Here is a 24,153-nt window from a genome sequence, read left to right on the forward strand (position 1 = left end):
ACTTGTGAGTTAGTCTTACCCTTAATAGTCAAGACTACCTCCCTAGCACTTTTTAATGATACCAGCCGGGGACTGAATAAAGTTGTTTGGAAACCCACGAGCCAGGTATTTTTTAATTTTAATTTTTTCACTCACCTCACCACTCACACTATTTTACCCACACACACCAACACATAGTGCACATGTTAGTGCTCCTGCGTAGTCGTGAGTCGTAGCACGCCGCATTCCGTAGAGGTTTGCGAAGACCCCGATGATGAAGCATGACACCAAGGGGCCTTTTGGTGTGTGAGGGGTATTTAAACAACACTGGTTGCTCCCCACCACTGTAGGGATCACCAAACCCAACCTTGTGGATTCCTTTTTGTTTATACATACCCTCCAATCTTACCACGCTCGCTCCCTCTGCAAGTCAATCTATGTAGTTCGGATCCCTTAATGGAGCGAAAGCATTTCTTAACTGCAATGGACCCCCTCTCCGACTCGGACCCGCATTCTGTGTAGCCACACCATGGGGGAATTAGAATTTAGACGGGGGTCTATAAAAGAAACCCAATGGTTCTGGTTTGATAACAGAGTCTGCCATAAATTAATGCAAGGATGAAAACAAAATCTCCTGGGCCATTAAAGTGTATCTCAGCGTGACAATCATGCAATCCCCTTAAAATATTTTCTTAGACCTGCCAATCCACCCAACCCTTCTCGCCATCAGGAAATGTCTGTGGTCTGAGCTATTAAACCCAAAATGTTTCCCTAACCAGTGGGTAGCCTTATTTATTAACTGGAGGCTAGATTTTTCCTGTGAACTATCATGTCCTGGTAACCCCACTAATACCACGTTGTACGGGCAACATGCTGTTGGGAGGTCCATGACTGGCAAATTCCGTGTGTTGTGGGCTAATTGAGCGGCTCAAAGTTGGCGGACATCCAGGTTGCCAGATCTTTCATGCAATTCCTGAAATTGTCCGCCGCAAGATCTGGGGTACGTGAGAGGGAGATGGCCAGCTGCGTGTCGTCGGCATAGGACACTAGGCGCAAACCATATTTCTCAACGATTCCTGCCAATGGGGAGACATAGAGATTGAACAAGGTAGGGCTCAGGGACGAGCCCTGAGGCACTCCCTGGCCCAACCCAATCTCTCTCGAATAACAGTCACCCAGACGAACCTGGAAGCGTCTGTCAGTTAGAAATGATCCTATCCACCCCAGCGCTGCTCCTGAAACTCCACCTTCATTCAGACACTGTAGCAAGATGGAGTGTGCTACAGTGTCGAATGCAGCGCTGAGGTCCAGCAGGATCAAGGCCATAGTCTGGCCTTCATCCACACCCTGACGCAAGGTCTCCACCGCCATAAGGAGAGCTGACTCCGTCGAATGACGGGAGCGGAAGCCAAACTGAGAATCGTGGAGCAGAGAGGTATCGTCCACGTATTGCATCAGCTGGAGATTCGCAATTTTTTCCGCAACCTTCGCCATATATGGCAGGAGGGAAATTGGGCGCAGGTTCTCAAGTTTGTCAAAACTGACATTAGCTTTCTTTTGCAGCGGGAGAACAATCGCTTGTTTCCACGCAGCGGGAACAGTCTGTGTCTCGTAAGAGGTGTTTAATAGATGACGTATGTATGGTTCGAGGACGTCAAGGCTTCCCATTAGCCGTCTGGGTGTAGTAGGGTCCCTAGGTGAGCCAGATCGTATAGATCCGCAAATGCGGATGAGCTCCTCAGTCGGAGGGGGGTGGTAAAACTAGACAGCCGTTGTTTCCCTAATACCTGAGTTGTTTCCAAAGGCTTAGAAATCTGATCAGTCTGCTGTGGGAAGGAGGCGTAAATTGTTGCTACCTTTTTAGCAAAGAACTCTGCTATTCGGTCGCAACCCTCCACCGTGCAAAGCTCTTCCGGCACCGCTGCAGGTTTCCCTACCGATAGCGTTTTGTAGATTAGGAACAATTCTTTGGTAGAATTTTCGGCTTCCAAAATCCTGGTGCCAAAGTATAAGGTTTTGGCTTTCCTAATCAGTCTGTGGTAGATGCGTCGTTTAGCTGTGTACTCTGTTTTCGCATGTACCGTAAGGGCTTTCCTCCGTTGTCGTTCTGCATGTTTGCACACCACTTTAGCTGCCCGCACCTCCTCATCATACCATGGTGCCGTGCTCTGCACCCGGCCACCCCCTCTTGTTGTGCCAAGTGGAGCCACCTGGTCCAGAGCCTCCGTGATGAGCTGGTCCAAATTAGTATTTATGGCTTCCACTCCCACTCCCCCTGGGTGATCTTTATCCTTGAGGGCCCAATTAAATTTAGTTTGGGAAAAGTTCAGCCATCGTCGACTGCGGTGTCTAGCGGCCGACGGTATCACCGGCCGAGCTCCCTGAATATAGATCAGGAAGGGTACCAGGTGGTGATCTGTCCAGGGAATGGGGATGGGATCGGAGACTTCTACCTGTTCCCAATTCCCTGTAAGAGGGACACACAAAGACATGGACACAGACATATACAGACACACAGAGACATAGCACTCACTGCAGCCACTCACCCTCATGGTTTCATATTGTTCCTCTTTCTTGACTTTAGACTTCAGAAAATATTCCTCCTCTTTCTTCAGAATATGCAGCCACACTTGAAGCTTTACCTACAAAGATGAAAGAACAAGAAATATGTGTAGACCTTTAGAGTGTGGTCTTACTAACAAATAAGAGTCACTACAGTACCTACTACACGTGTCCAGATTGTATGTACCAATCATGCATTAATAATGTAAGTACCAGTTGAACATATCAGGACTGTGAGCACCAGCACCAAGTATCACAGACAAGGACACAGACAATGGTTTACCTTTTTGGAACTGTTCTTGCCTAGAAAGACTCAGCACAAGAATCCCTGCTCCGAGTACACTACCTTCATCACTGGCACTAAATGCTACTTGACATTGTGTGCAGGTTATGCCTAAATGCATAGAAACATTTAATCTTGGCACTATTTAAAAGAAGAAACTTTGCCCTAGAAACTCTTTGAAGCGTTCCAGAAAAACACAGAGCCAAGTGAAAATATCTAAGCTAACAAGTTTTATAAGTGCAATAACCGTTATTGTGTAGTTCCTACTAACCCGAAGGACCTGCGCATTGTTCGGACTACATACATTAAGGGCTTGGTGTCAAGACTGATTCCAGACCCCGCAGGATATGTTGGCCTACAGACCAGCTAGCTCACAGTGCCACCGTAAGTCCCCCCCTAACCTTACAAGGGAGCGAATGGACTCGGCAACTACTGAACATGACAACCCTGAGCACTCAGGGATCGTCGAAACAGTACAGAATTGTTTGCTCAGTCACTGGTACTTACTTTCTCTCAGAGAAGTATACAGAATTTACGGTGGGAAGTTTTCAATATCTATGTATTGAACCAACGTTATTCTTGTGTAAACTACATGTGCTGCAATGGTTAGGAGACAGAAGCAGATAAAAGAGATTAAAAGCACCAGTAGAGTGAACAGCTGATACATTTCTTCCATGGCGCTAAAGCAGTTAATATATACAGGCATATATACAATATGGTAATCTATCGTACTCCTACGATGCAAACCCTACTCTGAGTGTACCTAGAGTGTGTATCGGTGTAGAGCCAGGAATCCCCCAAGGGACAATCCAACCCCATTACCTGATAGGAGAGAGTGAAGGACCCCGTCTTGGTTTGAGTTGGACACCCCAAACGGAATGTCAGACCGGTCCGTGGTGATTTCTCAGCATGCAGGTACCTTCAGTGTCAGCAGAGGTGCCTCCTTTACCAACTTTTGGGCTGCCTAATATTTATAATAAAAAGCTGCCTTTGCCATGTGTGCATTAGATAAGATATGTTATGGATATGTTTATAGTACTTTCACCTCGTGGATGAAGATAAGACGCCTTCTGTACCTAGTGTGTAGAGACCCCTAGTACAAGATGTTCAAGGCATCATGATAATGTTGCAAAGCTGGGTGTGTAAAAAAAGTCATTTCGGAGAAATATTATTTTCTACAACAATGTAAGAAATGTACATATTTCTCGACATACTGGAAATAAAACAACTCATCAGCAACTCAACACAAAGGCAACACATCAGACCTGATTCTATCAGCGTCCCCTAGTTCACACAGCAAGACAACTATAGCTCTAGGCATGGCCAACCACCTTACCATCTTTCACTGGACTGGCAACCTTGACACCTGAGTAACAAGGACAACCGACAAGAGGCTAAATAATAACCTTCCACTCGATCAAAGACATTCTTCTGAAAAAAATCCATGACTTATCGTAAACACTTAGGACCACCTGAAATGTCAGAACTGTTATAAAAACAACTGTGCCAAACTAAAACAGGAGAAGTCAAACACCCTACTAAAACACTAACTCTAACTGCAGAACCTTCATCATAGCAGCTAAATCATTTTACTACAAAACCACCACCAGTGAGACAGCCAAGAAAAGCAAAGCCCTCTTCAGGTCTGTCAAACATTGAACCAATCCTCTCCCAGTCCCTGTATCATTTGACAAATGCAATGTCATCCGCTTCTTTTTTACCAAGATCAATAAATCAGATTTAGCATTGCTATCACTTCCATTTCTCCCTCACTTACAACCATCACCCAATTTCCTCACAACTAAATGGAATTTCTTCATTCCAGCATTGCACATGGATCACTCTAATATCCTGAACTCCCTCTAGGCAACCTACCCCAAACACAGGCATTTCCTTCATCTATCATAAAATTGCTCCAAGGAGAGGCCCTTATTCCCTTCTACAACATTGTCAACATCTCCCTCAGCCAAGAAACAGTCCCAGACAATCTTAAGATCTTTCCACTGCTAAAATAACCAACCCTGGGCAAAGCCAACCTCAACAACGTGTGCCATATTACCCACTTTGTATTTATAGGGATAATCAACAAGAAAGCAATTTCCACACTCCACAGGAGCACATCAGCAAGAGTAATAATCTACAGTACTACCAATCCGTCTTCAGGCCACGCTGGAGCCCCGGCACAGCCACACTCCAAGTAGTCAACAACACCCTCCACCTCAATGACAAGTTAGACTCCTGACCTCATGGAGCTAGGATTTTCAGACACTGTCCTACCTCCCCAACAGGCACCAGTTCACGCAAATAGGTTCACAATACCATAATAATTCCCAGTCTACTGTGGTATATCTCAAGGCTCCATACTTTCTCCTATAGTCTTCATCCTCTACGTTGGATTTCTTGGATCCCTCAATATGCAGATGATACTCAACGCTACATAAAAATATCCTCACCCAACCACATCCTCAAATCTTGTCCTGATCGTATCCCATCTTGGATGTCAACTAATGTACTAAAGTTGTACCCCACAAAGGCTGAATTCCTTCTGTATGCCACCAGCTCAGAACAGCCGCAGATTTAAGCCTCCAATTTAAACATATAATTCTTTACCCCCAACCACAACACAGACCTCTGATTCATAAACACGTTGCTTGAATGAATGACAAAAAATAACAAGAGAGCTTGATTCCAATTTTTTCCTCTTGAACAAGTTGTTTCTCCTGGAAGATGATTTTAGAACAAACGTACAAGTCCTACCACGTGATGGCAGAAGCAAGGCCTTGTTCATCTCTCTCCCAAACACCACCCTAGCACCCCTGGAAGGACGCATAAATGAAGAGGCGCAGCTCATCATGGGCTTGAGGAAATCATATTAACTCCACAGTAAAAGAGCTACATTGGTTCAAATTTCAGATCAGGTCATCTTCATGACAAGCTGCATCACATAAAGCGCTCGATACCAAGACCCCAGCAGACTGCAACAGACGAGGAGCGTGGATATCACTCGGCTGGAGACAAAACAACATAGGAAGAAGCATTCTCAGTTCATGCCCCTATGACCTGGCACAGCTTTTTTATCCATATGACATCAGCACCAACTCTCCCACAATTCAGAAATATTCTGAAGACACACTTCTTCAAGAACACTACTCTCCTGACCCGAGAGCCCAACCTTGACCTTCCCCCAGTAACGGTTTCTTCCCAGGGGTTATGTCCCTGGTTTAGTGCTCTGTATCCAGACTGTAAGTACTGCCCATATATAGTAAGAATGTAAGCATCAATGACAGATATCCAGAATGTAAAGTCAGGCCACACATATCCATGTTGTTCTTAAATATGTTACATCCAGACCCCCTCGAGTGATTAACCACATCTGGAGCTTATCCTATAAGGTGCCAGCCACATGTAGGGTCTGTGAAAAACAGATACCCAAAGAAATGATCACAGTCTGTGACAGAAAACACACACAGGAAGAGTGCAGGCCCCAAACCCAGGCAGGGTCTGTGCTTTATCTCGTTGTGTGGCTGCATGCTATGCTACACTTTATTTTAGAAACATTTACTGACGTTTTAACGCTGACACTGTTTTTTATGTTATGGATATGTTTGGTATTTAGTTTATTATTCCTTAGGGTAGGAATTAGATACCTAAAAGCATCACAGACAGGATGGTCAAAACTTTCAATCTCCTCGTCATGCCGTATTTTTGCTGATTTCTAATATTGCAACTGAGATTCTCATTGAATTTGTTGTTAAGAATTAACTTTGTTCATAGAGCTCGAAGTACATTGATAATTGTGTATGGTTATGCACAGTTCTTGAGACCGATTTATATTATGCTGGCTTTGAATTTGTAATAAATCTATACTTTACTGGGTAGCCAAATAAGTTGCACTGTAATTGTGAACTTGAGCTGATGCCTAACTCCTTATCCCTCAAGCTCCCTAAAAAGATTAGACGAGAGGGGACAAAAAAGGCCCCAAATCCCCTCTGACAAGAAACACACAACCAGAGATAGAGAAAGGATACCAAGCCCTTTCATGGTCTATGACAGGAGTCAGGCAGTGGCCCGCAGAGAGAGTCTGCAACAGAGCAGGTCTGAAGGTCTGAAGCAAGAATCAGACTCCAGCCTCTTACGGGGTCTGGAACAGAAAACAGGCAACACACCAAAGTGGTCTATGACAAGCAACCTGCCAGAACGAAAGAGACACCAGCCCTTCACAGAGTCTGCAGCAGGGAACAGGCAACAGACTCATACAGGGCTGCAGCTGGGAACAGGCAGGATTAGTGAGAGAGCAGGCAGATGCAGAGTCTGGGACAAGGAACAGGCAGCCAGAACAGGCACAGACCCCCAAGCATGGAGTATGGCAGGATTGCAGCAGATACATTGTAACCGTGAACAGTAGTGTCAAAGGTTCTGGTGCAGTATCCATGTGACAAACTACTTCCGTTTTATTATTCTGGCCCAGAATATCTTGTTGTGCAGGAGCCTGTACCACAGGTCCCCTGAGAAGAGCCTTATATCTGGCGTGTTCCTTTGTCTCCAGCAGAGTACAGGACTGAGGTCCAGCAAGAGAGGTCCTGTTTTTAACCCCGGTGGATCCCCCTCCGATGACCAGCCCATGGCACTACTAAAGGCTTTTGCCAGTGGAGTAGAGGAGTGGGGTAGATGTTAACTCACAGAGGAGAGGGAATGACAGTACCTTCTAACTCTGTGCAGTATGTCATATATGGGCTCCATCTGTACGTGCAGAACGCATGTTTTGAGAAAGATCTGTACAGCGCTGTATTACAGTTAACAGGAACTCGCGGTGCGGTCAGGCTCAGGTCCCTTCAGGCTCAGGTCTATAGGGTGCAGTGCTTTTGAACATGTGAGGTGAGGCTCCCATGTGCGGTGATGGGGGCCACGGTGTGTGTGAAACACTTTCTGTTGTAGAGTGAATCAGAGTCTTAGTTGTAGTTACTGTCTACTGCCCCCCTTCTCTTTGTATCACCCCACACTCTTCAATGCTCCTCACACCCCCCTACCCTACATCAGAATGTTTTGAGGGCCAAACACAACATTTTGGGTTTAATATCTATCCTGAAGGAGCAATAATTTGAAGTTAATTGGTTCCCTCCATAACTATGATTCTAACTATGAATCTGACTGGACAGTTGGGTTGGAGTTAACTATCCTAGAACAGGATATAAACGGATCCCATTTAAATCAAAGGAGCTCAGCACAGTTTGAGGTGGAAAAGTAGGAGATTCTGAGGTTCCCATGACCAGAGCATGTGATCGCAGCCCCGCCCGACGGTCATTCGACGCCATTGGTCCCCAAAGCCAGCGAGCTTCAAGCAGCCAGAGCGACAGGAGATCTTCACTCTGTGCCCAATGATGATGCGAGTCTAGCGCCTGGAGCCTGTTCTTCCCTCTGTGTCTGATGAACCCTGCACTGCTGGGGAGTCATCTGCACCGATGCCCTTGTGACCCTCTGCGCTTCACAATGCATTTCTTCACCTCTTCTTCTGCAACATTCACAAGGCAATTTACAATAAAGCATCTCTAACTCACTATACATTCCTTTCAGTTGTAGCGCAGTTGATATGGTTCTCACATAGTGCTCAGGTTTGTCATAAGCAGTGAAAATTAAACGTCCGACATAGAAATCCATTAGTGATCAGTGGCAAGTCATGCATCGTCATTACAACATCAATTATCCATAAAACTGAAGCGTCTCCTGTCTTACAAGGTTCTTACACTGCCCCAGTGGGATCCACATATATCACACAACATCTATGAATCACTTGCGGGAGGTGAGCCTGCGCCCTCCATCCCCCCCTGAAGAAGGAAGGTCTGAAGGGGCCCCAAATATCCCTAGGTCTGGAGGCCATCGGCTGCGTCTCGGCATACCTTTTGTTCCTGACAATATAAGATATCTGTTAACCACTCCTTAAACGCCGGGGCACGTCCCCTACCCCACCGGCAGGCCACCCTGCGTTTGGCTAGCAAGAGAGCTATAGCGATAAAGTTCCTATACTGTTTGGGTATGTGCGCCGTGTAGCCCAGCAGCGCTATCAGGGGATCTTTCTCCAGTGTGTTATCTATCATTTTCTCGAGGGCCTCATGTACCTGTGTCCAATACTCCCACACCCCCAGGCACTCCCATGTCAAATGCAAGAATCCGGCCCCAGGCCTTTCACACCTCTCACACCTGTCATCATCTGGTAACTTAAATCTGTATTTTTTTGGGGCGTGTAATACAAGCGATGCAGAAATGTATAATGTATCACCTTTAAACCTCTTCTTTTGCAACTTCTTCTGTGTCTGATGCCCATCTGATATTGTGTGTCACACCCAGCATTTCTGCACCTCCTCTGCTGTGTCTGTGCCCATGTGCTGCACCCTACATTGCTACATAAAGTCTTCTGCACTGATGACCCCATAGTGAATCCTTTGCGTACAGCTTGAGATCTCAAAACACCCACACATGTACCCATCTGATCTTCAGCAGCTGCCTCTTTTGCAGCTTTTTACATAGGTCTTACAGAGTGTATTCACTTATGATCTCTAAAAAATCACAAACATATCTTTTGGATCCAGAGGTTTCATTGTGATCCCTGAATACCCACAGACATATCTTGTGCTCTTCTGCAGCCTCTTCTATGGGGCTCGTAGTGCACAACCTGTGATCCCTGAAAGCTGACATACGTACCTTGCATTCATCTGTGGGACTCCCAGGGCCATATTATCAAGCAAGAGCGGTACATTATCGCCGCTTTTATCGGCAGGAAACTGCCGCTAAAGCGGTGATAATGAGCTTGATAATATGCCCTTGTAAATTCCCGTAGAAGCCCAGGTTAACACCAGAACATGGGCTTCTATGGGAATTCACAAGGGCGTATTATCAAGCCCATTATCGCCGCTTTAGCGGCAGTTTCCTGCCGATAAAAGCGGCGATAATGTATCGCCCTTTCTTGATAATATGGCCCTCAGTCTCTTCACTTGTGAATCCAGACCACCGACGTACAGCTGATTTTTGGGGCGTTTCTTGCTATAACTAAAAGTACCTCAACCTACCTTTGCCACGATGAATGGGGCTAGGCTGTATTGCTGATTACATCAGCCTGTGACCATTGCTTCTCTGGTTGGCCATTTGGACACACCATGAAACTGGTTTCAATAAGCTGGACCCGTTAGATTGGCTCAAAATACATAAAGTCCTTAAGATTCCTTGCTTGGTTTACATAAAGAACGCATGCCATACTTTGCATATGATTGAGCTGTTTAGCAAGCCACACAAAATATATCTGCCCTGTATGTGAAGTGCCAAGGCTCACTTACATGACGTCTGTAATAATGCCAGAACCAGCCACGAATTTCCGAAGTTGACTGCTAAGAGTTAACCTCCACCTGGAGCAGCACCATATCTTACTATGATCGCTAACCTACAGCACAGATATTTTATAATACGCTTTAGGCTCCGGACTATACATTATCTGGCTGCGTTTAAACTCCAGATCAATATACTAATAAGCTTACACTATGTCAGTGTGGTGATTGTTCGCACCGGAATACAATTCATTCTATGTTTTCCAGCATTAAGGAAGCGGCTGCTGCTCTTATTCTGCAGCATGCTGACTTCAGACAGCGTAGACCTGAATTCATTCCCTTACAGTCACTTTCCTCTCTATCAACCCTGCCCTGGCCGAATATATTCAATCTTCAATTAAGCTGCAACAATCACTGTTCTGATTAGCAGGGGTCTGAAATATATTTTTAGTTATTTTACTGCCTTTGTCGTAAAACTACTGCACTTTATACTTATAATGTATTCATGCTTTTAACCTTACATTTTTGGTGTGCTGAGTCTTGGATTTGTAGGCTCGTGCTCTGCAATCTTTGGTATTCCATCATCTCTTATTTCTGCATTTTATAATTGTATTTTGATACATGTTCATGGTGAGACTTTTCAGTGTATTGAGTAATTTTAATAATGTAGCATGTTCACATTATAATGAATATTTTTTACGTTAACATCTGGTTTTTATGATGTACTTTTTCATTGGGATCTTTAAAAATGTGCTGTACTATTTTTTTTATCTTGTTTCTTTTGTGGTTCTATTTTTAACAATCCTTGAGTCTCTTCCACCCATGTGCACCCCTATGTGCACTTTGGCACCCTTCGTTTTGGGACCTGTAGGGTGAATTTTGATCCCTTAACATCGAAAACACCAAAAAACACACATGTATCCTCTTAAAGACTTTATGAGTCAATTCACTTCCTGAATTCTGAACATCCACAGACATATCTTGTGCTCCTATGCAGCTTCTTCCTCTCACACTTACACTGTTTATACAGATTTCTCTTTAAGCCCCATGGGTAGGTTATGGCCTATAAACATCCACACACATAAAGTAGAGCTCTTCAGCAGCCTCCTCTATGGACTCTCAGGTGCCTTGTGATTCCCTGAACACCAACAGACACACCCTGTTCTCTTCTCCAGCCTCATCAGTTGCATACACAGGTAGGGTGACCAGATGACTCCATGTCACCGGGACACAACTTTTCAATTTATGTTCTTTTGAGTTAAAATATCAGTGCATTCTGGGCATCGTAGTCATGGTTAATTTTAATTGACCATACATCTTCAACACACCAGATGAAAATTATATGTTAAAAGAAAGTCCAGGAATGGAAATGTGGCGTCTTGACCTAGAACCATCTAAACACCCTATAAAAAGGGTGACTTGTGATCTCTGAACACTCTCACACAGCTTGTGCTCTTCGACTGCCCCTTGGTGTGGATTATCAAGTGGCTTTGTCACAGACATACCTTGCGGTCTTTACATGTAGTTCCAGAACACCCACACCTTATGCTCCTCTGCAGGTCCCTCACTGAGGCTCACAGTGTGACTTTCTGATCCATGAATGCCCACAGACGTATCTTGCCTCTTTCCAGTCCCTTCTATGAGGCTCGCACAAGCTGTGATCCCTAAGATCCCTGAATATGCACAGACATAACCTATGATCTTCACTTGTAATTCCAGAACACCTGCACACACACCGTGTTCTCCTTACCAGTTTCTTCACAGTCTGACTTTGTAGTCCCTGATAGCTCCCAGACATACCTTGTGCTCCTCTGCAGCCTCCTCTACAGGACTTGCTGAGTGAGTTTTATGGTCCTCTGACTCTTGACATGTGAAACATATCATCCTCTGATCCTCTGCACAGAACAGCAGCAGTGCCTGTTCATGTTTCTCACACAGATTCTCCTCCGGGGTCTTCACGGGGGGCAGTTTGAGCTGTTTTGCGATTTCCACCATGTTCCCCAGTTGTCTGTTGGGTCGGAGGTTTTTCCCAGAAGATGTTGCTCTGCATTGTGGACAGGGGAAGTTTTCATCTCTTCCCTCCCAGCTCTGAGTGATGCAGGAGCGGCAGAAGTTGTGGCCACAATCAATAATCATCACCGGATCATTAAAATATTCCAGACAGATGGAACAAGTGGCCTCTTCCTGGAGGTTCCCGAGCTGAGCTGCTGCCGCCATGATGCAGAAATGCAGGAAGTGAAGGTAAGTTGCAATTCTCTCTCTTTGTGAAGTGGGTGTGTCTGCCCCTCTCTGTGTGCAGTGGGTGTGTCTGTGCGTCTGTCACTCTCTGTGTGCAGTGGGTGTGCCTGTGCGTCTGCGCCTCTCTGTGTGCAGTGGGTGTGTCTGTGCGTCTGTCCCTCTCTGTGTGCAGTGGGTGTGTCTGTGCATCTTCCCCTCTCTGTGTGCAGTGGGTGTGTCTGTGCGTCTGCCCCTCTCTGCCTGCATGTTACAGTCACAGAGCAGGAGGAGGACTGACTCCTCTGCTGCCTCCTTTTTCAGCTAAAATATTGGCCATTTGGTTTTGCTCTCAGATTCTGTAAGTGCCAGGAGCTAGCATTTAAATAAATTTTTCTGTAAACTTCTTTGAATTATCCATACTAATATAATAAAGAGAGAGCCAAAACCTTTGAGGCGGGTAATCTCCGGAACCACAGCACCAATCACAACACCCAATACAGCGTTGGAAAAGGTAAGTTGCAGCAGAAGGACATAGGCTATGCAGACGCCCACCATATACATTTAAAAGGTAAAAGAACCGTGCCAGCAAAGTAGTCCCTTGTGGGCGTGTCTGCGTTGTGCTGTGGGCGTGTGCTGGGGGCGTGACAAATGCTGGGGGCGTGTGGTACGTTCCGCCCTTCATGCCATGTCTCATATCGTGTGCTGTGGGCGTGTGCTGGGGGCGTGGGCGTGTGCAGGGCGCGGGATTACGGGAAAAAAAAGCGAGCGTTGTTCCCAATATTTCATTGTTTTTTCTTCCCAGGTTCTGTACTTTCCAGCTCCGGGTGTCCCCCCTGCTCCCTTTAAATACCCCTGCACCCCATAATCATAACCCACCCTTACTCCCTAAAATACCCCAACACCCTTAAACACGAACCCATCTTAACCCTATAAATATACCCTGTACCCCAAAACCCAAACCTATCCCTAAACCCTAAAAATACCCCTGTACTCCAAAACCCAAACCTAGCCCTGAACCCTATAAATACCCCTGTACCTCAAAACCCAAACCTACCCCTGAACCCTAAAAATACCCCTGTACCCCAAAACCTAAAGGTAGCACTGAAGCCTAAAAATACCCCTGTACCCCAAAACCCAAACCTACCCTGAACCCTAAAATACCCCTGTACCTCAAAACCCAAACCTAGCCCTGAACCCTTAAAATACCCCTGTACCCCAAAACCCAAACCTACCCCTGAACCCTAAAAATACCCCTGTACCCCAAAACCCAAACCTAGCCCTGAACCATAAAAATAACCCTGTACCCCAAAATCCAAACCTACCCCTGAACCCTAAAATAACCCTGTACCCCAAAACCCAAACCTACCCCTGAACCCTAAAAATACCCCTATACCCCAAAACCCAAACCTAGCCCTGAAACCTAAAAATACCCCTGTACCCCAAAACCCATACCTATCCCTAAACCCTAAAACTACCCCTGTACCCCATAACCCAAAACTATATCCGAACCCTTAAAATACCCAAACACCCCAAAACATATACCTCAGTACCCCAAAACATATACCCCTATACCCATACTTACCTTATCCAAACATTAAAAAAACATGCTTTTACCATTCATGCATTTACAATGAATTTCGTTGTAAATGTATGCGTGGTAAAAGCATATAAAATGTAATGCCATGCGTTATAATGGCATTGCGGAGTCATGGTACTTTCGTAATGAAAGTATGCGGAGTGATGGTATGCGGAAAGAAAGTTGCGGAATAATGGGTGTTTACCCTCCTCCGGTAAGTACATTGGTGGCACGGCGGCCCACATCTCGAGCAACATACTCATATTTTTTTCACCACCGATTTGAAAAATGCACAGGTCTCTCTCATTGATGGCCAGCACCGACATACACTTTTAGACACACCTCCCGCCACAAGTTCTAGAATTGCGAACTTTAGAGCTGGGGAGCTACGTTCGAATCTCGGCATCAGCTCAACATCCTGTGATTCCAGGCAAATCGATTTGTCTCCCCGTGCCTACCACAAATGAATGTGTTCTTCTGTAATGTAAATTGTGCTCATGCCATGTTGTCGAGTTCGCGCTATGTAATATTGCAAGGAAAAATAAAGTAGGGAAACTTGAGTTCACACACTATTGAACGCACACTCTTAAGTGCATCAGCAATGCACTGTGAATTGGAGCGTTTCACAGGCCTGTCACAGATAAGAAATGCTATCAAAACGAAATCCTACAAAACAATATACTACTGGCCGGCAGCAATTCATACCCGGACAACGTCGGGACGGGCTGCTGGTTTTTAATGTGTCCAGTCTGCAGCTGTTGAGTATAATAATTGTTTAAGAATTGTACCGACTGTTTTATAATATTCTTGAAGCAATTACTCCGCACATTTGCTATTTTAGATTTATGTTTCAAAGCGTGTAAAATACCTACGTTTGCTGTGTTTTTAGGTCTCGCTGGTGTTAGCAGCGCATAGCGCTGCCCCAGCGAAAGACCTATTGTTGTGGGTTTGCCGGGAATGGCGCACAGGGAGTGGTTACGCGCTTTACCTCGGCGATTTCCTTGCCTGTACGCGCACGTCCCGGCCGGCGCTGTGCACATCCCGTCCCACATTCAGAGCAATTCAGGCATTCGAAATTGCGCGCACACACAGCCACACTCACGCATGCGCATACACACACACACACACACATACACCCACACAGGCACAATGCATCGGGACGCACTTACACAGACACACAGCCCCACATATATACACGCACAGCTAACAGACACACAGTCACACATATACATACACACGCACAGCTACACGCGTGCGCGCGCACACACAGCTACAACCACACACGCGCGCACACATCCCCCCCACTCACCGGGCTCTTTCCGCGTGTCCCTCTCTCCCTCGGCAGCCAGCGGGTCAGTCTAGCATGGTCTTCACCCGGGTCTTCACCCGGGCCCCCTCCTGGGACCCGGGACTTCAGCTGCCGGCGCCGGGGCTCCCTCTTCATAAGAGATAGTGCGCATGCGCGGGCAGCCCCCGCCCTCTCAGTCACAGCTTTCTGTTTCGCTGTCTTCCGTGTTCGCTGCGGTGGCTGCCCAGCTCAAACTTTGAATACTGTGGTCGGAGGGTTTGTCTAAAAGCAATTCGTGACTGAAGTGCCTAGATCTCTTTTAAACATCCTTTCCTTTTTAGCTCACTGCGTAACTGCTAAACTGTGCGTGCCTGCTCTCTGGAAGATGTTTATGAGCCAATGCCTGGCGCCTGCAGGGAGTTGAGGGGTTAACACGCAGATCCTTTAAGGGGAGGCATGGTGGGCGGGATTCCCTCCACGCAGGGGGCTGGCCCTGGTGCTCCTTTTATTCCATTCCTTTCTCTCATAGCCTAGAGATCAGCCGGCGTCCAGCAGAGAGCAGCCATGCAGGTGAGGAGAGAGACCGAGGCGGTCATCAAGGGACAGATAAGGGACTGCGTGACAGGACAGGGGTGGCGGGTGGGTATGCCTGGCGAGTACAGCGTTGACTGCCTCTCGCTGTATTATGGGCGTGCGGGTGGGGTGGTGGGCTCTAGGGGGTGAAGCACACCTGGGCAGAAAGGGGTGTGTGCCCCAGGGAAGGAAAAAGAAGGGGTGTGCACCAGATAGCGGCACACATAAGGATGGCGGGGTTTACGCACCTGGCGATAGTGAGGCGTACGTATCGCCGGCTCCAGAGGGAAGGAAGCCTGGGCATTTAAAGGGATATCCTCCTGGGGCAACGGGGCACCCCTCCTTCTTTGGGGTTGGTGCACGGAAACCCCATGGAACAAAAGAGGATGTGCCCACCTGTGGGTGTTGAGGAGTACACATCTGGGAATAACTAGGCGTACGTACCCTTGGCGTGGAATATGACATACCTAGGGACCGGAGAGGTGTGCGCACCTAGGGAAAGAAAGGACCCTCCCGTGGGTGATGGAGCTAAATCACCCCAGCATGAAGGAGGCTAGTGAAGCTAATATGCGCATGTGGGGGTGGAGCAGGGGGTGTGTACGCCTGGTGGTGGAGTGCGCACCTGTGGCTGGAGAAGGGGTGCACATAAGAACTGAGTTGGGGTGCACACCTAAAGTAGGCGCCTCTGCGGTTTGGAGGTACTAGAGAGTGTGCACACCTGGAGAATGAAAAGGGAGCCCCCTGATGGAGCGCGGTGCACACTTTAGGGTAGCGGCGGATGAATGGATGCACGAATACCGAGAGGGAGGTGCACTTCTGTGCCTCGCGGGGGGGGCCGCACCTTGAAGATAGTTGGATGAACGCCTGCCATGGTTGGGTTAGGACCACCATTGCGTTTAGAGAGAGAACACATTAGAGGGATAGAAACGAACCCTGCGGGAGCTGCCTTTCCGTGTGGTTGGAGGGGTGTATGTGAGTTGGAGAGAGTCCACAGTCATGTCTGTCTTATGATGGCTGCCCCTCACCCTCACACCCTCTCACCAACACTCATTCACCTTCACACCCTCACTCACCCTCTCACCCTCACACCCCCTCTCACCCTCACACCCCCTCTCACCCTCACATCCCCTCACCCTCCCTCACACCCTCACCCTCCCTCACACCCTCCCTCACACCCTCACCCACCCTCTCACCCTCACACACCCTCTCACCCACACACACTCTCACCCTCACACACTCTCTCACCCTCACACATGCTCTCACCCACCCTCACACCGTCACCCACCCCTCACACTCACACCCACCCCTCACACTCACACGCCCTCACACCCACCCCCTCACCTCACCCCCTCACACCCCCACACACCCTCACACCCCACCCCCCTCACCCCCTCACCCCACTATGCGCTACCACAGAATCACTGAATGCCACAGCATCACTAGTTCACCATCTCAACATCACTCAGCGCCACCACAGCATCAATTTGTGCAACCATTCAACAACACCTGGTTCAAATATGTTCTCTCAATGTTTCAAGTTTTATTACAAATGTAACAAAAAGATGTTAATATTTCATTTCTGTTCTTGGATTTTCGTCACAATAAAATACTGAACATAATCTTCACAAAAAATGTTTACAAAACTTTAAGCTATTACCATTATAAATTACAATAACTTTTATTTAAGTATTAATTATTGGAACAAAATTTAAAGCCATTGTTATTTGTAATATCAATACATGTAAGTCACATAAATACAACACATATTGCATTAGAAATGCTATAGGTGTCACATTTGCGAAAGTTATAACTATTGGCATTGTAAATGACAAAGCTATTAATTTGGAAAAAATTGGACTCAGAGCCTCATACTAACAAAGAAATATTGACACCTCGAGAAGGAGCTCACACACACATGCCTATCATGTATAGTAGTACTCCTACTGAATTATCTTTGGTTTCGGACTCACATAATTTTTCAGGTGAAGAACTAACAATGTCAAGCGATAAAAGGATAAAGAATACCCTGTATTCATCGCTCGCAAATGAGAATGCAGGGTCAGAGGGGCTAATGAACACGTTTGTCAAAGTGGAAAAAATCCTATCCGCAATCTTGTCCCTGCTGGAGAAAAGTACTTCTAATTCTGATCATATTCTTAACCACTTGGCTGCTAAGGGGTATGCATGTAGGTCCATTGACTTTCCATTGAAATCAATGGGCCCTACATGACGAGCTGAGCTCGTCATGAGCGTCGAAGGGGTTAAAGTCCTCACGCCCATTCTTGGAGGGGTTTTAGAGCTTAAACATCAAAGTCAAGCATGCGTGAAATGTACTTCCTCTATGTCTAGTAAAGCATGTCAAACGCATAGTGTAATAAATAATACTGATATAGTATATGGGATAGGGGAGCCAAAACAATTGCTGGTAGACTTTGAAAGTTCGACACCTGTAATAAATTCAATCCTAAGTCCGTCCCAAGTTAACCTTAATGATTCTGTAAAGGTCCCCAACCTGGGGGAAAGGTTAAATGTAAGTGTTTCACCTGTAATAGACACAGTGCGTGTTTTTCCAATCTTTAATATGTGTAAGTTAAAAAAAAAAACCTCAACAACCAGAGGAAATAATTAACATCTTAGAGAGTTCTGCTGAGGGGGAAGTCTCAATAGTAAGTAAGGGAACCACTAAAAATGGTCGTAGGAGGAAAAACGCAAGCAGAGAAAACTGCAGTTCCATCCAGTAAACGAAAAGGAAAACACTTACATAGCCCTTGTGGAGGAAAAGAATACAATGTCTGTGGGTCAACTGAATATGAGTTCGAGTTTGAATCGTGAGCAGGATCCTGCCCTTCAGCAGAATAGTTTGTTTGTTAGGCCGAACACCAATCAGAATAATGATGGGGTAGGAGAAGGCAGGTTAAGTAGGGGCCCTACCTTGCATAGTAGCTCAGGAATTAAAGAGGCCAATTTAAAAGTGCTGTAACACACCTGAGTGTAGAACTAAGTGATGCCGCACAGGAGTCAACTGGACCTGCGTCTTTACCAACTAATCCAGTATTAAGTAATAGTGGGGGAGTTAGTTGAAGAATGTTTATAGCGGGTTCTAAAAATAAGGGGGGAATTTAAATGTCGATTTCCCCAGAAGCCCGCCAGATACTAATTTAATTAGGCTTCCCGAAACAGTAGTACGGCAAGCGAATGAGACTTTAACTTTTATCCCTCTTTTTGATGCTGAGTTGATGACACTGAATAGAAGCCCCCTTCTTAGAATTATATCTGAAATAGATGATCTAAAGTCAATTACCAGTAATGATATCGAACTGGTTCATTTAGATTGGAGGAACAAACCTTGTGTAACTAGAGCTGTATTTACATCTGGGGTAGTGTATTCGCTCGTTTTAGCAAATGTAGATGGCTTCAGGAAAAGAGGAATAGATGTTCTGATTAGTACGGTACCACATGGGGCCCCGCCCAAGAACCTCGAAATACCTTATCATCAGCAAGGGAAAAGATTCATTGCACATGAGAGTGAGAATATTCCTATAAAATACGAGGATTTGGAAATAACCGTAGGTAGGGCATCGGGTGCAAGGGAAATTTAAGTTTCCAGCACCCGAGGTCCAAGAGGTCCTTAGTATAGATGAAGGAGACGAGGTGTCTAAATGGAGCTGTATCGCAAGTACTTTGAATGGGGCAAAAACAACTAACACAAAACCCATAGAGCGGGGGTAGCCTTCTGGGGACAATTGTGTCATGGAACATGGCGGGGCTAGGTAAAGATAAACAGAAGCTTAAATCTTTAGAATATCTAGCCCCCAAGATAATTTTCCTACAGGAAACGTGGGCAAGGGAAGAGTTTCATTTAGAGAGCTACTATGTGTACTGTAGTGAAGCAAAATAATCTATAAAGGGGAATGCAAGTGGGGGTTTAGCCATTTTGTTAAGCTGTGAGTTGGCATGGGACCCTGTGATATACATACATCCATCAAATTTCTGTATCTGCGCTAAGTTAAAAATTGAAAAAGATAATTTTGGATTCGCAACTTTTTTACTTTTGGTAAGTATATATTCCACCTGGGAAAGCGTTTACACCATTGGTTGATCCCATTTGCTCTTTTGTGCAAGACGTATGCAGTGATGGAGAAAGAGTATGTATAATGATGGTAGGGTACTTTAATGCTAAAGTAAGTAACAGCTCCATCTCGTCTTTTTCCGATGTGGACTTGGAGGAGGTCTGGTTTATACCAGAGTCAATATTCCCGGCCAATTTAAAACCTGACAAACTATTATTATTAATTATTATTATTAAAACATTCCTATATAGCGCGCAGCTACCCTAGGGCATCCCGGCGCTTATCATAACAGGGCAACGCTCATGTGAGTTCAGGGTCAGCGGTTAACAGAAAAGGTATGTTTTCAGATGTTTACGAAAACGAAGGAGACAAGTCTCAGAGCGCAGACTTAAGGGAAGTGAGTTCCAGAGTGATGCGACATTCACCGAGAACCTTCTTCCCCCTGTGCGGGCCTTTTTAACCCTAGGGGTATTGAGCAGACGTTTTTGATTAGAACGGAGTGTTCTGCTAGCCGTGTAGGGAGAAACCAGGCTCTGCAGGACGGGGGGGCCTTTACCCTGCAGGATCTTGTGAGCGAGGCAGAGAGATTTAAATTTCACCCTTTCCCGCACCGGCAACCAATGCAGTGCCCTCAGTGCGGGTTTAGCCGACCGTGACATAGGGATGTTGTTAAGCATTCGTGCTGCGTCATTTTGAATTTGTTGTAGTTTATTCAAAGTTGCCTCAGGGGCGCCCAGGTAAATAGCATTGCTAAAGTCCAATCTTGATATGATCAACCCCTGGATCAACAGCTTCCGAGATGGCAAAGGAAGAAGAGGCAGCACTTTGCACACGGATCGGAGAAGGCCGAAACAAATACCTGTCATTTTAGTAGCCTGGGTCCTAAAGGAAAGATCTTGCTCCAGCCAAATTCCAAGACTCTTAATCTCTTCTTTAGGTTTTGGAGGCGAGCCCAGGCAGCTAGGCCAGACATTCGGGGGGAGTAAGGGTCCTTTATGCCCCAGCAGCATAATTTCGGTCTTTGAACCGTTCAACTTTAGTGCTGACTCCCCCATCCAGGTGTGAACTTTGGATAGGCAGGAGTGCAGCACATGAGGATTCTCTTTAGCCTGGGAGAGGGCAAATACCAGCTGGGTATCGTCGGCGTAGCTCACGATTTTGATGTTAAATGGAGCCACCACGTCCTCCAAGGGGGCCATATACACATTAAATAATGTGGGGCTCAAAGAGGAGCCCTGTGGCACACCACAATGGAGGCAAATGGGTGTCGAACGTGCGTTGCCCTCCCATACCTGATAGGTTCGACCGGTGAGGAATGACCGCAGCCATTTCAGCGCATTACCCCTCACCCCGCGTCTGACAGCCGCTGAAGCAACACTTGATGGTTCACAGTGTAGAAAGCTGCACTAAGGTCCAGGAGGATCACTGCCACTGATCCTCCCGAGTCCAAAATGCATCTTGCTTCTTCAACGACTGCCAGCAGGGCGGTGTCGGTGCCTTGACCAGGGCGGAAACCCGTTTGAGAATTCCTCAGTAAACCGTTGGACTCAAGGAAGTTGGATAGCTGGAGATTTACCAACTTTCCCACGATTTTACTGAGTCCCGGAAGTAGAGAAATGGGCCTATAATTCGCCATGTCAAGGGGATCAAGGTTAGGCTTTTTTAGGAGAGCTTTTACTACTGCTCCCTTCCAGTTGGGAGGCACCACACCGGCCCCCAACGAGGCATTGATAACCTCAGTTACAGGTTCGGCGATGGAAGAAGCCACCTGTTTGAGAATCCTCATGGGAACTAGGTTCCGAGGAGAGCCACTCTTGACGGTCATCAAAACCTTAAGGGCCTCAACCACAGATACTGGTCCGAAAGAGTCGAGACTTCCAAAAGGTCTCCCACCTTCATCACTGGTCTGAACTCTCACACTGATTTGGGGCAGGGTAGTCAAAATCTTTACTATTTTAGTGTGAAAGTAGTCTGCTAAATCTTTGCATTTTTCTTCCAGATTATCTGTGGAAGCAGGCGGCTCAGGGACCCTCAAGAGTTCCTTGACCACTAGGAAAGTTTCTCTGGGGGAATTGGAGGCGTTATGAATTCTTTCCTCCAGGAACTGGGTTTTAGCCAGCCGAATGGCGAGTTTGTAAGTCCTGATCGCGACGCGATATTCCGTCTTGCTAGCCTCCTCCCAATTTTTCCTCCAGGCACGTTCCAATTTTTTACAGCACCTCGTGGAACGTGGAAACCTGACCTTGTTTTATTAAATGGTAGAATCCCAGAGGATTCACACGCAACTGTTTGGGGCATGCTCACAGTTTAGAGTGCTTCCCACTAAATTGAGCGACCACAACATTTTGGTGGAGAAACCTGAACTCTGGAACCAGATGAATGACAACGTAACTTATTCTCGAAATAATGGTCGCACATACTGGTCACATAAGAACCTTCCGAGCTTCCAGGGGGTATTTAAAAATATTGCGCCTAGTATAATCTGGGAGACTCCAATTGTGAGATATGAAAGAGTAATGGCTGCTATAAGAAATCTGGGAAGAAAGAAGCAAGGTGAAAGAGCTGCCCCTAAAGCATTATTCCCCATTGAAATTAAAAAGCTTATTAGTAAGATAAATGGGCTAATTAGAGTCTAATTTAGAGATCCTAGCCCATTAAGACAAAAAGAGATACACAGATTAAAACAGGTCCGGAAAAGAAAATTAGCAGCTAACCGTAGGGCCTTCGAAGATGAAAAATGGGTTAACCTTCGGGAAGTTGCACTTTCTGGTGACTCTAGAAAATACTGGGCCTTAATAGCCAAATTCTGTGACAGTAGAGAAAAATCTCAACCCATGTTAATCCCAGAAACAGAGTGGTCTATTTATATATCCTTATTGTATGCCCCTAATCTACTAGATGACGAGGGTGAGGTGTCTATTTATACCATAACACTGGCAGGTGACGTAGAAGCGCCATCAGTGAGGGAAATTGAAGGATACATTAAGGGGGCGAGATACTCGGGCGCAATGGGTCCGAACGAGGTCCCTGTAGCCATAATAAAAAAGGACTATGGCGACTGGGCAAAAGTATTACAACCTTTATTCGCCCATTGCTACAATTTCGGGGACATCCCTTACTCCTGGAAGAGAAGCATATTAGTTCCGCTATATAAGAAGGGCCCTAAAAACTCCCCGGCTAGTTTTAGGCAAATCTCCCTCCTAGATGCAACGGGAAAATTGTTTGCAAAAAGTATCCTGGTTCATTTACAAGGGTATTTGGAAATAATCTAATTCCCCTTGAACAATCAGGGTTTCGGAAGAACAGTGGCACTCTAGATAACATCTCTGTTCTGCAAACCCTAATTTATAGATATCCCGTTGGTCGGAGGACTCCATTGTATACAGCATTTATTGATTTCTCCACAGCGTTCGATAGGGTAGATCGGGGGACGCTGTGGAGGAAATTGATTACTATGGGGATTCCAGGAAATCTGCTAAGAATGATAATTGCTCTTCACTCCTCTACATGGACCCAAGTTTTGTTAGGGGGGACTCATGGCCTTTCAAAGAAAATTTCTACTAACAACGGGTTAAAGCAGGGGTGCCTATTGGCCCCTTTACTCTTCTCAATCTACATAAATGACCTGCCGAGACGGATAGGGGAGAGTAAAGGGGATCCCCCACAAGTGGGTAACCTAAAAAAAAGTTGTTTGCTGTACGCCGATGACGCTATAATAATAGACTTAACCCCAATTGGGCTCCAGAGACGACTGTCGGAATTGGTTAGGTACACTAAGGAATACTTTTTAAAAATAAATGTCTCAAAGAGTAAAGTGATGATTTTTAGTTATAAGGGCTGTAAAGTTAGATCAAACCGAAAATGTTTTTTAGGAGATGAAATGATGGAAATAGTAAAATTTTACCCTTATCTAGGACATTTCTTTTCACAAATAGGTGTTCTGTTAAAAAACATATGGACCATTGCAAAAGTAAAGTTAACTCACAAGCCTCTGCAATTAATCGTCTGTACTTGCAATGTGGGAAAAGACATTTTTCTCATACCATTGCCGTATATAAAATAAAGATTCCCCCGACCTTGAATTACGCAAATGAAACGATAGATGAATGTGAATGGGCAAAGTACGAGAAAGTGGAAGCTAAAATCTGGCAACAATTATGCAATCTGAGTTATGCTGTGTCAATTGCGGCCCTTAGGCTCGAATTTGGCCTTCTTTCAACATATGTCTTGACAATGGCAGCTTGTTTAAGATGGGGTAACGCATTGATAAATTGTCAGGAGAACCTATTAAG

The 24,153-nt window shown here is 45.8% G+C and overlaps 1 protein-coding gene across 1 annotated transcript in view; it reads right to left on the reverse strand.

The window, feature by feature from the left end:
- Positions 1-12,288, reverse strand: part of LOC144752985 (E3 ubiquitin-protein ligase TRIM39-like) — a 462,903-nt gene extending 450,615 nt beyond the window's left edge. Inside the window, exons 1-2 of the mRNA XM_078640794.1 lie at positions 11,938-12,288; positions 2,526-2,621 (exon numbers count right to left, since the gene is read on the reverse strand). Coding sequence (XP_078496920.1) covers positions 2,526-2,621; positions 11,938-12,273 — 432 coding nt within the window. The 5' untranslated portion in view covers positions 12,274-12,288. The remainder of the gene's footprint in view (positions 1-2,525; positions 2,622-11,937) is intronic.
- Positions 12,289-24,153: the final 11,865 nt, after the last annotated feature.

Source organism: Lissotriton helveticus, chromosome 5_1 (genome assembly GCF_964261635.1).
Source record: "Lissotriton helveticus chromosome 5_1, aLisHel1.1, whole genome shotgun sequence".
Lineage (NCBI taxonomy): Eukaryota > Metazoa > Chordata > Amphibia > Caudata > Salamandridae > Lissotriton > Lissotriton helveticus.